Source organism: Colossoma macropomum, unplaced genomic scaffold (assembly GCF_904425465.1).
Source record: "Colossoma macropomum unplaced genomic scaffold, Colossoma_macropomum, whole genome shotgun sequence".
Classification (NCBI taxonomy): Eukaryota; Metazoa; Chordata; class Actinopteri; order Characiformes; family Serrasalmidae; genus Colossoma; species Colossoma macropomum.
This window is the reverse complement of record NW_023494795.1, coordinates 42,726,268-42,741,239: the sequence shown is the minus strand read 5'-3', so window position 1 is coordinate 42,741,239 and position 14,972 is coordinate 42,726,268. Positions and strand designations below refer to the sequence as shown.

Here is a 14,972-nt window from a genome sequence, read left to right as displayed (position 1 = left end):
GGGATATAAATGTCTATTGCTTCTACTACATTAGCTCCAGCACTAAAACTAAAGGAGCAAACTTAGGACACCAAACTTGTCTTGGACGATTGAATACATTTGTGTTAGGGGGGGAAACTGGGTAAATTAGACTGTTCACCAAACTATCGCTTTAAAAGCATCAGAAAGGTAAGAGAAAGCCTTTCAGGTTGTCGTTTGTTGATTTCGGTCTTTGGTGATTCAGCAGTGCGATTTGTCAGCCATCATCCACATAGTGTGATCATATCGTATTACTTGGTTTTCCTTTGGCAGGAACGCTTATGGACTGCTCATGGAACTGCTTCCTGATGTTGTCGAGTTGATCTTCATCAATGTATTCATAATCATGGGGGTCATCTTCATCAGGTAAGTTTATACACACATCCTCAAGACTGTGGCCTCTGGTAACAGCTGAGTGAAAGAAGGGCAGACATGTATAAGCAGGCACTCGTCACACTAAATCCATAATAGCTCATAAAATGAATGTTTTACCCAAAGATGCTAAGTGGGCTCTACTAGTTGTCATTCAGCATTAGCAATAATAACATTATTGCACGAAAATTTCATTTTAGTTCAGTGAATAAATCAAATTTTACACCCCCCCCCACAAAAGTACACACTAAATCTGGTCCAAGATGGTTTCATATTGGCTGCTGCTACTGTTTTAGCTATGAAATGCATGTTTGTCAATTTTTATAGATAACAATTTGTCATACAGTGCCAGAAACGAAATAAGCAACTAGAGGTATTTGGTTTACATTAGCCTCAGGGCTCAAGAGCAAAACTAAAGAAGCAACTTCAGACACCAAACATGCCTTGTCTGATCAACTTGGGGAAAAGAGGGGGGAGGGGCAGGGTAAATCTGATTTGCTATTGCTTTCACATATACATAATTCCTTGACCCAGGTGAATGAGGTAATGTTCCTACCTTTCTGCAGGACAGGTTTGGGCAGGGTAGCTGGACTTTTGGGTGTTCTCTCAGTTCGTACTGTAGAGTGGCTGCGGTCTGTAGAACTGTCTCTGCTGACCACAGCAGGCCGAGGACTCTGGAATACAACAAAAGATGTGGAAGAGGTCAGATGGAGATATATGGAGATTCATCAAATGTTTTTAAGGGGTCTTGAGAGTAAAAGAGAGCAGCAAACTTCAAACTTCACCCAGTACTCATCAATCAAGCAGTTCATCCAACTCTGTCTTTACAAGTAGATGAGGTAAAGCAAGCAAGTACTAAAAAACGTTTCCCTTTTAGTTTTAAAGTGGTCAAGAAGCATTCGCTAAGAGATTTTTCTCTGTCAGGTTTCTTTCATTGCAGCATACATTACCATCACTGTAATAGTGAGTCTTTTCAGTTTGTATTTGAACGTCTATTTTTCTTGCAAATTTAGAGAACCCCCAGAATTTTGATCTTGGGGCTTTCATTGTGTGTAAAGGGTTAATTAAGGGGTTCTGGAAAACCCCAATGCTCCAACCCAGGACCCCTCTCCTCCCTCAGGACACCATGTATTTTGTACATTGGTTTTAAAGATATTGATTATGTGGTGGTGTGCAATATTCCATTCACGACAGAATCCTCTTTTGCAGAGGTTTACATGGTAATCCAGCCATTGCCACAAGATGGCAGCATCTCCTGGATCTACAGTGATAGTGTCCCTTAAAATTCATTCTTCTCAGTCAAACTGGCAGTTTGCCTGGCCTTTGACCAACCCTCAGACTTTAAAGAGCATGCATTACAAAAATACAGTATAAATCAAATGTAAATAGATATCTGAATAAGACATGAAAAAATGATATCATGTCTTGAGAAAGTCCTACAAAAAAGGCTTAAAAAAATTTCTTCAAACACATAATTAAAGGACAGGCCAGTTTACTTCAACATACAAACCAAAACAAGTCCTTTTATTCTTTTTCAGGATTTTAAAATGTTTTAAAATATTACTTATTGCACTTAAAGAAGTTCCTTGCTCAGTTGTTTCGGAGAAAAATCAAGTTTCTGAGTGTATTGGGGGAGGGCTGAGCCTAACTCACTTCTACTGTAAGATGCCTCATAAATTTGGGGACAAAATTACTGATTTCAATGAATGAAAGTTTAACCAATGAATGTACCCTGAAAAAATAGCATAAAAAGCCAAAAACACTGGTAACAGGCATGGCTCCTTTGAGCCATTTCATTAGTTACAGTATATACATCCCAGAACAAATACAGTGCAACTTGTTGTTAGTTGGCAACCAGTATCAAAACTATCACTTTTACTTCTATCAAAACTTGCCTTCTAAAGCTTATTTCTTCTAACTTCTAAAGTTCTAGCTTTTGACTTTAGTGTTTATTCCATGATTTTTCATTTACAAGCAAATTTAAGAACCCCATCTTTTCTTTTCATACATGTACAGTGCTGAATTTACTTGATATTGAATTAATACCTCCAACTTTGAATTTAAAGGTCAAGTGTTGAGAGAACACCTATCATAGGAGAACCCTTCCAGACCTTCAGAGAAGGCCTAATGATTTCTGAGAAAAAAAATGTGCATTTTTATTTAATAAAATCATTGTGCTTGTATACTCAGTGTAGTAATAACTCTTATTTGTTAAGTTTTGGTTGAAAACAAAAGGATTAAAATATCGACACATCCAATGGAAAATAATTTCACTTTAGGGTTGTTTTCTCTGTGGTATCGAGGTAGATATAGCCAAGCTGCTCTCCCATTGGTTAGGACTTCAGGAGCTGGACTGAAGGCCTTACACGTTAGATTAACTACCAACATAATGGTAGAGACAGAGGTGTCAATCAATCACGTTTTGGTTTACAATAAACTTCATGAGATATGTCACTCTCAGCCTCCTGAGTGTTCTAGATACATCACTGACTGTGAACATGAGCTGTAGCCTAAGCATGTTTTGAATAGTTGTTAGGAACAGAGGCCAGTGGTGGCAGCTCTATGATGTAAAACTCATACATACAAGCTTAAATGTTATAATCACAAGCTTTAAATGTAGAACAGGCTGAAAATATTAATGTGAATCGCCATTAGCTTACAATTACATTTACAGCATTTAGCAGGCACTCTTATCCAGAGCGACTTATAACAGTGCTTTATTGTTAGCTTAGCATCAACACACTGCCAAAACCACATACAGGTGCTAGCAGATATAAGCATTATTGTGGAGGGTTTTTATCCTCGGTTTTGACCAGGTTTTGACATTTATGGCCTGTACTGAATTAGCCTAGCGCAGAGTCACAGAGTTCACCACTGACATTTATAGCATTGAGTGGAGAGCTGTAGAGTTGGACGAACACCTAAATTGCTGAGTCAATACGCCTACAGTGTTTCTATAACACCTACAGCAGTTCCTGGTGGGCCACAGAAAAAAGACATGCTAATTAGGTTTTTATGAGGTACGATGCTACACTCTTCAGTGCTGTGAAGTTTGACATATTTACAGTCTTCATATATGTCATGCTGGATTATTGAACACTATATTTTAACTTTAACACTAGGAATTAAGATGAGACTTTTAATGTTCACAACATACAAGCCCAAATAAAACAGGTGTATTGGTTACCTTTGGGGAGCAGCTGGCGGGGATGTTGGTGGGTTTCTCAGGTCGTGGGTTGGGCTGCGGTCTGGCTGGTCTTGCTGGAGGCTGTTTGGGTTTTTTGGGGGGTCGTGGTGGAGGCATTACCGTAGTGAAGACGTACCTCCTCATGGTGTAGTAACTGTCTTCAGAGATCTCTTCAATAGCTGAATTCACATTGGATGTCGGGACCCCACCTGTCCAGCTTTTCTCCAAGTGAACAATCATGTGCGTGCGGTTTACGGGCACTTCCCACCAACTGGAAAGGTCAAGGGTTGAGATGAGGAGGTAAGGGTCAGTGATTTCTTCCTCGATGCGTAGGCCAGGAACACTGGCCAGAATGTCCTCCTTCAAGGACAGGTCACGTACGGACACCTTGACATTGAACGGAAGCGGGAACCAGTGGCAAACCTCAGAAATGGAGTATTGGCGCTTGTCGTGAATAACCTCCATAAATCCTCCGTCCAGGCACATTGGGATACGAACAGGTTCATGAGTCTTCCCCTTGATCTTCATACAAGTCAGGGCGTCCACCAAATCCCTGTTTCCATCACAAACAACTTCACCTGATTTGCTTTTCTTTACTACGAATTCATCCCCCACTAAAACAGATGCTAATCCACTATAGGTTGAGTCAAAGCCCCTGGTGGCCACCACGTGTAACTGCTCTGTGTCACTGCGGGCACGTTCCAGGTCGTAAGCTGTGGGAAACTCGCGAGGCCGCCGCTTTAAGCGGCCCTTGTAGGTTGCGGGAATGAGGAAATGTCTTGGTGATTCTTGCCGAATTTCCGTAGCGAGGATCCTCTTGGCTTCGTAAACCCTGTGGATGATCACTTGTTCCGAACGCAGTAGAGATACAAAATCCTCGGGCATGTGCCTTTCAATCAAAGGTCTCTCGATCACATCCGCCACCATGGGGAAAATCTCTGAAGGCTTCTGGAAGACGTCCTGAAGTGAAAGTGGCTGAATAAAGGTGTTCACATCAAACTGCTCCGTCACATCCATGACCTCTACGTCCATGTTGGACGGGATGAGAGCTACGCTCTTCCTGACTGTAAGATACAAGAAAGGAGAAGAGTGTAACCCACAAAAGATGCAGTTATGGTCAGCAATAACAATAAGCATGGTGTCATTTTATTTGAATTGCTATGAATTAAAAAAAGTGGAGAAATTGAAAAATCAGAAATCAAGTGTTTTTAAAAGAAGAGGAGACATTTTGCTATTATTTGAATTTGACGAAGAGCTATAGTTCCGCGTACAGTCTTGTTTTGCAGAAAGAAAGACCATCCTTTACATATTTGGTGTGTTCTTGTCATTGTCTTGGAACAAATAGGGCAGGGGTCATAACCCAAATGTTAAGAAGAGCCTTTTGGCTTTTCAACAAAAATCAAACCACCTTAGGAGAATGTAACTGCTGCACCATTTAAGGTGGAATGGAAGAATTCAAATGAGAAGCTGGTAAATGAGAAGCTAAATTCAGCTTCATGACTTTTTAGCGTTTGTCAGTTTCTCATTGCAGATTAAACGTATCAGGAAACCAGCTGGAGTGATTATAAATGCAAATAAGTCCATTTGTCTCCAAATTATCGATGTTCGTCTTAAATCTCTCTCTTTGCCGTTTCTTTAACTAGACTTTAACTAAACTTTTCTTTAACTTTTACTAGCTAGACGAGATTGTTGTCTGTGTTGCTATGGTGACCAGCAATCTGTGCTGATCTTCAGGGTTAAAGGGTGAATCAGCAGTTCTACATTAACTCCAGAGTTTAAGACCATTTATTGTTAAACTGTGTTGAACGATCAGCAGAGCTTTATTTTACTGTAAAGGAGGATTATTTTATTTTTACCTACAAATCTGATTCAGCTGTGGAGCCACAACAGGACAGTAAAAGAGCCGCATGCAGCTACACAGAATGTAAATCTAATGTCCTAACAGTGTAATCAGCGCTGTGTCTGGCCTTTTGGGGGCCCTTACCAGGATTTTTTGGGGGCCTCTCATCTTGATTATGCTTTCCTCTAAGAGCCACACATTTGAAACAGTTTAAAAATTGTGAAAAGTGGATAGAATAATTTCTGGGCCAACCAACTTTACCTAGCTGATGTTAGTTTTTCCAATCCAATAGCATTTTTTTAACAGTCTCCTCTCAGGCTAAGCAATGCAATTATGTGTATAAGATGACATTCATAAATCTCATTATTTTTTCCTTTTTAATTGATTTCTCAGAGTTACACTGTTCTCATATTGTCAACCAGAGCATTAACTTCAGGAGCAAAACAGGATGTTTCTATGTTAGGAATTATAACTTTATATAACATTAGCAAACCTGTTTGTTTGCTAGCTGATGCACTTTACAATTGGGGGCTAACTACTAAAAATGACTAGCAAAGTGATCTAAATAACATACATTTATAAACAGCTAATTTGTGCACTACTGACGTGTTGATTCTAACGAATGCCTTTTTAGGGTCCTCATAAGTTTTCTATTTAAATAAAATTTCTTTTAGCTCAATAAAAATCTTTTAGCCTTTTCTCCTCATTCTTTCTTTTTTAATTTCTGTTTTTAGGCTACATTCCTTTTTGAATCAATATTAACCAGCCACTTTTTCTCCTCCCTTCAGCATCTTAGACCATATGGTGGTACAATTATAATCCAGAACTTGTCAGGGAGCCCCCTAGTGGCCGGGGTCCTAAGAAGCTGCTTATGCAGAGCAGACACTGGGTGTTTTTGAGCATGTAATAATATAATTACATTTAATTAGTACAGCAGAACAACAATAACAGACTCTAGACTTCTAAGGGTTAAAAAGGAGAAGAATGAACACATGGAGTTCTTCCAGAGCAACGTGTAATGTTACTGCTGCGTGAGCGTAATTTCATTTATCTTCTCTATTGTCTGACACGGGCTGGGCCTGGTTAATTGAAGCTGTGAGCACAGTTCTGCTTCTGCAAATGGGAAATTCATTATCAGCAGCAACACAATGCACATAACGACAGAACATCAAAACACCATTTGAATTTGGCTCCTCCAATTCAGAGGCAGGCAGAGCATTCATAAAGTTAACAGCCCTAAACCGACTCTTTATTCTGCTCACTGGCCCGAGACGCCAGGCGCTTCCTTTCAACAGAGTTCAAAATAGTGAATATTAGACTGAGAAAATTAAATATGAAACAAAAAACAGTCGTGGTAATTAACAGACTACATGCTGGCTGTCAAAAGTTTGGGGACACCTAGCTTTTCAAAACGATTTAATACAAATGAGATATTTTCTTTGTCGGTTTTCAATAACTTAATACAGGGTAATTTCTGATCTCTTGGGGGCGCTAAGCAACATCCCTATCTGGGTGGCCCCTTAAAGTGAAAAACAACTAATACTACATTCATTTTGTAGTATTAAAAAATGAATGTAGTATTAGTATTAATGAATGTAGAATGTATATTAAAATGCTAAGACAGGCACTATAAAACAATATAAAAGGGGAAAATATAATCTAACTGAAATCTTTGTTTACAGTACTGTGCAAAAGTCAGAGACCACCTTTAATTTATTTAATTTCTAGTATAAATTAAATCTGTCAAGATAATCCACTTGCATAAGGAAGGAGAAAGTGAAAGGAAAAAGCTACAGAGAAAACGTGGCTCCTAACAACCACCTGGAAGAGCTGGTAGACACCAAAACTGCCCCCCATCAGATAAACAGCACTTAAAGCTTTCATCTCTGAGAGAGAGGAGAAAATCAAGCTGCTTCAGATCTGAAAACATCCACAGGTGTTTCTGTCCATCCTTCCACTGTGAGAAGACGACTCAGCGCTGTGGGTCTGAAAGGATGTGTAGCTGATCAAGAAGAACCTCACTGAGAAAAGGAGACGGACACATCAAACAAAGAAGCTGAACGATGGACTGACCACCCCAGAGTCCAGACCTCAACATCACTGAATGAGTTTGATTACTTTAGAAAATGATCAACCAGCTTCTAAGACTGAACTTTGGAGGTGTGTCTGCAGATTCTTTGAGGAACTGAAAGAGAGTCTCCTGAAATGAATGGAAGCTGGAATAAAGGGACAAAGTGAATGTGTGTTTTTCTGCCTTTTTCAGATACTTAATGTACTTAACGGCCATTTTGACTGGAAATTAAATAAATAAAGGATAATGAATGATACACAATGATGATACTGATAATAATTATAACAACAAAATTTATAATAAAGATTTTCAGTATGTGCTCTTAACAATAGTTAGAAAACTGCTACATTATTATTTAGACAAAAGGTGCTGTTTAGCTGCATATTCCCAAAAAATAAGCATGCATTTAATTGCCTAAAAAGTTTAATGTCTTTATAATTAAGTGTGTTTAATTGGAAAGTAACCATGTAAATAAAACAGAAGAAGGCAACGTGTCCCCAAACTTTTGGCTGCCAATGTAGAAATAAGAGGTTGTGTCACTTACGCTGCATCACAGCCTGGAGCTCGTACACCGGCGTCAGCGTCAACTCCCCACTAATGTTTTCAAGTAGAGTGGAAAACAGCATGTCCTTTGGGGGCGGAGCATTGGCCACAGTCACCGTCCTCTTCCTGCCTTTGGGTATCTTCCACTCTGCCAGCTCCCGCAGGGTGTAAAACTGGTCATCTTCACACTCTGTGAAGTGGCCTTCTTGAGAGAGGTCCAGCCTGAAGCTGAACTTGGGCTCCTTGTAGAGGAGCTCGCAGTCGACATGGCCACCACCCTGTGCATCCAGAGTGACCGCTGTGATGCAGAAGCCTTCCTTCTCCTTCACCGAGCCCTGAGGAAGCTGGATCTGGTTGGCCGAGATGAAGGCCGGCTGGCCCAGTCTGTGGGAGCTGATCTTCAGGGAGTCCACAATCTCCTTGATGGTCAGATACGGCTGACTGTCCGATACAATTCTGAAGAGACCTTTGAGGAGAAGATTATTGTAACAGCAGCAAAATAACGTTTCACACATTTACACTCCTGGACAAACAACTTTTTGTTTTTAAAAAAATTGCTAATTTTCTATGTGAAAATGATTTAACACATCCTCTACAGAGAACACACTTAAATATGGAATTTTTAGGGCACAATTCCTTTTTATCTGCTGGATTCAACAAATTGGAAGAAAATAAAACAAAACATGTGACTTAACTGTTGTTGAATTTTCTTTACATTAAATTCAGCAAGGAATTACTAATTATGCATTAAAATGTGCAGAAGTATAAGATAACACACAATAGGTTAACACATCCTCTATAGAGAACACACAAATATGGAATTTTTCTTCTAATGAATGCATTAATTCTATTTATTTGCGTATAGAGTTTAACAAATCGGAAAACCAAAATAATAATAATAATAATAATAAATAAATAAAACATGCAGTAACTTTTACACAGGCCACATTTTATGTTTTATTTTCCCCTAATATGTTAAGTTCAGTAAATAAACAGTGTTTTTGCATTAAAATGTGCATAGGTGTGTCTCTGTAGAGGATCTGTTAAGTTATTTACACAACAAATGATCAACAAATACATGTCATTTGACCACACAAAACTTGGTGCACAAACTTTTGCACATTGCGAATGGTGTCAAAGTGAAACCACATTAAGGCTCATTAAATGAAACTGAAAGTGTGAATAATTCTTACTAGAGAAAAGCCACCCAGTCAAGTCCACTCGCACTTTCACTGTGAAATAGCTTTTCTGTGTGGATTATTTAAAATACGATTTTTAACGGTTTATCTGTCTTTTACTGCGATGTTACTGCGATGATAAGAGCCAAGACTCTCTTAATAAATTACACTGAAATGACTAACAGGTTCTAGATATTAAACTGATAAAGGACACAGTAAAATACTGCATATGTATTTGGAAGAATGAGGTGGTCTGTTTAAATATACACTAATTGTCACTGTAATAAATATCATTTTAAGCAGGAAAGTTAGACAGAAAGACTGACAAGTATCAGGTAAGTGATTTGGCGTGAAATGATGCACAAAATTTCAGAGGTATAAGGGAAGGTCCAAGTAAAACCACAGAAAAAATGTACATTTTTAATTTACCAACTTCCCTAAATAAACTCCTCCAAATGAACACCCCAAAACAAATTTCTCTAAATAAATTCCCTTAAAACAAACCTCTCTAAGTAAATTCCTCTAAACAAACTTCCCCCCCAAAAAATTCCCTAAACAAACTCCACAGACAAACTTCCCTAAATAAACTCCTCCAAACAAACTCATTTAAACAAACTCCACTAAGCAAACTTCCCTAAACAAACTCCACTAAACAAACTCCCTTAAACAACCTTCTCTAAACAAAGTCCACTAAACAAACTTCTCTAAATAAATTCCTCTAAACAAACTGCCCTAAACTACCTCCCCTAAACTCCTCCAAACAAACTCCCCTAAATAAACCCCCTAAACAAACTCCCCTAAATAACCCCCCTAAGCAAACTCCCCTAAATAAACCCCTAAACAAACTCCCCTAAATAAACCCCCCTAAACAAACTCCCCTAAATAAACTCCTCTAAACAAACTTCCCTAAATAAAGCCCCTAAACAAACTCCCCTAAATAAACCCCCTAAACAAACTCCCCTAAATAAACTCCTCTAAACAAACTCCCCTAAATAAACCCCCTAAACAAACACCCCTAAATAACCCCCCTAAACAAACACCCCTAAATAACCCCCTAAACAAACACCCCTAAATAACCCCCCTAAACAAACTCTCCTAAATAAACTTCCCTAAATTAACTCCACTAAACAAACTTCTCTAAACAAACACCACTACACAAACTCCACTAAATAAACTCCATTAAACAAACTGCCCTAAATAAACTTTTCTGAACAAACTCCTCTAAAATTCCTCTAAAGACCTGTTCTCACTGCGCCGCTCTCTCTGTGCTGAGTGACGTTCTGCGCTCACTGTTCTCGCTGATGTCTCTCTGTTCTCCTGCTTTATGCACAGTACATTCCTGTCTGATCTCCAGCCAGATCGAGACTCTCATTCTGCTCACAGTGCTGTAAGTTACGCTCGTTTTTCTCTCTATTTTGACCAAACTACTTTACAGCCTCCATAAATATCCTGAATAAGATCACAAATGAGAATATTGTTGGCTGACTTTCATAGACTACTAAAAGATTCCATAAAAACAATTACATAAAATGAATAAACCACTCAAAACTTTGAAATCAGGGAAAGGGATTAAATTGAATAAAATATACTATTTTTACCATGTCATTAAATTCTTATTGTTTCCAAAATGCAATTGGTTTGCGTTTTAGCACCTGGTTCATAACATTGCAATCTGTGCTGTGTAGGTCACTGTTAAATGACAATCCATTATACTGTAAAATGTTCTTATGCTGCCTGCAAAAGGTTTGGCCTTATATTTTTTTGAAAAATTTCAGAAGATGTTTAAATTTTTAATTATAGTAAGAAAAAATTCTGCAAATCTTTATAAGAATGCTTTATGTATATTTATCTTCATGTCCATTAAAGTGTCTTCCATGGTTTGAACAGCAGGTTTTAAACAATAATTTGACAGATTTCCTTTCCAAACTATTGTTACAAAGACAGATTGAGACTCTTTTGGTCCAAAGGTAGTTTAAAGCCCTGAAAGGTTTGAGTGCTGACATCCCAACAAGGTAAAGAACAATGCATGGCCTTTGGCTTCCCAAAGATAGGCTTTTATCAGCTGCTCCTTTAGATTTGAAAAGAAAAATAACCAAAATGTAAACATAAAGAGCTCTATTCAATATGTGAAAATGCTAATGGTGCTAGACTGAGAACCTTTTTAATTAAAGTGGTGTCCCCCAAACTTTTGATGTACAGTGTAAATCAGACATCGGTAAAGTTATGAGTGAAGCATGGTGGTGGAAGCTCCGACTGAACATTCAGTACCTGGATACTCTAACGGCAGTTTGATCTCTGAGGCGTCGGCAGTTTGTGCGATGAATCTGGTGATGCTGATGTCGATGATCTTCATCAGGTCTCCAGTGGAGAGACAGCACTCCCTCCCGAACAGCTCATACACAGCACCTGCAGAACGACGGTAAAATAAAGCAATAATGCACTGGAGGCTGAGAGGTTCAGTGATTTTACTACAGATAAGAGTGTTACACCTTAAGAAATGTTTATTTCCAACTAAAAAGTGTATTTTATAATAAGTACTTTGAACTGAAGCAAAGCAAAATTACAGTTTAGAAGAAATAATTTATCATTCTAGATCTTAACTTCTGACCTCTTTCACTTTTGCCAGTGTGAGCAGAACACAAAACTTCAGATTACAACACATTATTTCACTACTTTTATAAAATGCTGATGAAATACAAGTATTTGATCAAATCTACCATTTCAAAAAAATAATTTAATTTACTTTAATAATCACAATGAACAGCTCTTCCTTTTGCCATAAACATAGAGGTTGCTCCAGATATCTTTGTTGTTCAAAAAAAGAAAGTATCTCAGTTTTTTATTTTTTCATTGCATGAAACTTTCATGATGAATGGAAAAACAGAAACACTCCAAAATAGCTTGGAATAAAATCTCTTTACATGGACTTCAAATCAAAGAACATTTTTACCTTCTGCTGTAAAGTAACATTTTTTGAGTCAGTTTACTGTAATTAGCATTCAGTTGATGTGTGCAGTCGCATGTGTGTATACTGAGTATTTTACTGCCTTGAATGCGACTCAGCCAATCAGATTTTAGAACCGAAACCGTCCCTTTACGATAACAGCGTTTCTGAAACACACTCAGCCTGACACACCTCCCATCATTCAGTTCAGCAGCCTGCGGCCAGAGAGAAGGAGAGGTCTGTTCACAGGGTCATCATGTTTCTGCTGAGGTCATTTCAGCTCAGCATCACTGACAAACTCCTGATCTTACAGCTGTGCCTTCTTATAAACGCTGCTCTCCACAGCCCTGCACTACCTCCATTATAGATACAGTGTAGGAAGAAGATTAGAATTATAATATGGTTTGTTGAGGGTCCACTAAAGGTGGGCCTTACAGCGCTGCTAAAGCTGTCTAAGCAATAAGACATTAAAACCAAATAAAACTGAAAGTGTTAACAGTTGTCATGTTACAGTTTGACTACATATTTTATGTCTGAAAGTTCAAAAATAGCACATATGTAAATATCGTCTGCCACATCAAACATGACGCAATTTTCTGCTTTTTTACGCTGTGTGAAAACTTCAGCTGCTCTTTTACGCGGAGAGAACATTTCGTGATCAATAGAAATGGAACAAAATGGCTTTCTCTCTTCTATAATCAATAATATTATTATAACATTTATATACAGTAAGTCTTCAGCACCTGAGCACATTATTCAAAACAATTTATACTTGTAGTTAACTGCAAAAAAGTACCTTAGCAACTGAAAACATCTTAACTGTAGTTAATAAATCTAATATTTCCCATTATGAGGCTGTTGTGAGAATATACAGGGATTTTTCCACCTGTTTCTGTACATTTTACTCGTTTTGTGCCATTTTATCCAGTGAAAGTGTTGGCAGATTATTCCATTGGCAGATTAGTTCACTTGTTTCAAGAAATCATAGGCAAATAATGCCTAAAATAAATGAAATGATCTGCCAATGAAATAACACACTTTTATAAGATAAAATTTACTTAAAAACAAGTAAAAATGTCTTTGAATAAGTTAAATAATCTCAGAATATTCTTACAAGAGTCTCATAATGAGAAACAGTAGATATATTGACTACATTTACGATGTTTACCCTTGCTAAGATATCATTTTTGCAGTGTGTTTGTACTTGTAGAAATGCCATATGTCATCAGAATTTTTTAAATTCGCTTTATATAAATGTGTGTGTGTGTATATATATATATATATATATATATATATATACACACATATATATATATATATATATGTATATACACACATTGTGGATTATTCAATACATGTTATATGTCATCAAACTACCTGCACTCAGTGTAACATTATACACATAAACATATATATATATATATATATATATATATATATATATATCGCTACTGTTAGAATAAAACCTCGTGTCTCCAAAATGCTAACTTTACAGGATAACTTTTACAGAATTTACTTTTAATGTAAGTTAAAAAGTCATTTTGGGACGTTTCTTTTGGTCCATTCATCAGGAAATTTACACAGAACGTAAAGAACAACAGGCATTTTCACACTATGTCACAAACTGAAAAATGGAGATACAAGGTTTTGGTCTGATACAGCAATATATATAAAATTAGGCACTAAAGTTCTGCAGTGCCTTCTTTTTCCCCACTTGACATGCAGTTTATGTCACTAATGATCTCGCTTCCTTAACGAAGAAATCGAATTACTTAATGAACCATTACGTTGGCGAATACAGCAGCGGCCCAGCAGATTCAGTTTAACGGCCCTGTCCTAGAAAATACTGATGAGTTTTGCTTTTGACCAGAATTAAATACATCTTTTGTGAAAAAAAAAAACAAAAAAAGAAAACATTAAGATCAATAAACAAACACTGACAGATGAATGGTCAAACAGTGTTATGACATTTGACAAAGCTTTTTAAAAAACTTAAAGTTTAAATTAAAATTGACATCAGTGATGCTTATGTTTATGTGAACCTATAACCAAGAAACGTATCAGCAATACATTTACAGTGAGTGCATGGTTTCATACGCATTACGTTTGAATTAAAATGGACTTTTCCAACAATATTAATCACAAATATTATTTAGAGAGTGAACATAAAGCAGTAATCAATAGGAACTTCCGCTTATTGCTGAAAACAGACTGAAAATTGTGCTACCATTGAAAATGAGGTGCATCATATATTTACCCTGGCAGTAAAAGCCAGACTGAATCTGCAGGATCCTGGGCAGCATTTTCGGGTCCAGAGAGCGAGTGAACTCCGTTAGTGTCATAGCCATCCTCAGCTCCGCTCCCTCTCCCACAGTGCCGCAGAATAAAGGACTGCTAGAACGGAACTGAAGTCATGGAATAATGGGAGTCCATTGAGAGAAAGCAGGGGTCAGACAGGGGTCAGAAGCAGAAGCAGTGGAGAAGGAAATTTCGGGGTGCCCTTTCACCCCTTCTCTGGCCAGCGCAGACGCTTAGAGTGATGAGAGAGAACAAAAGAGTGTGAAGAAGCATCCTGTTCGAAGGAAGGGGACAGGAAACGAAGCGAAGAGAGGCGCAGAGAGCCCGAACCACAGCTTCACACAAAAGCAGCGCGACACTCATGCAGTATATACTCTGCACCGCAGCAATGGCAAAGCCACAGCTGCTCTCTGTGCTCACCGGATCTATTGTTTAAAGCAACAGTTCTGAAGAAAAAGCCAAATTTACACGAATCCCCTACTTATCCCTAATATAGACTTTGCGTGTGGTTTCTGACACTA

The 14,972-nt window shown here is 37.9% G+C and overlaps 1 protein-coding gene across 1 annotated transcript; it reads right to left on the bottom strand.

Annotated features, from left to right (window-relative positions):
* Nucleotides 1–228: 228 nt before the first annotated feature.
* themis (thymocyte selection associated) lies at nt 229–14,719 on the bottom strand. Its single transcript, XM_036582470.1, has 6 exons — nt 14,411–14,719; nt 11,478–11,615; nt 8,033–8,497; nt 3,578–4,641; nt 947–1,064; nt 229–429 (listed from the first exon to the last, which is right to left on the bottom strand). Exons 1-6 carry the CDS (start codon nt 14,499–14,501, stop codon nt 260–262), a joined length of 2,046 nt encoding a protein of 681 aa, XP_036438363.1. The 5' UTR covers nt 14,502–14,719; the 3' UTR covers nt 229–259.
* Nucleotides 14,720–14,972: the final 253 nt, after the last annotated feature.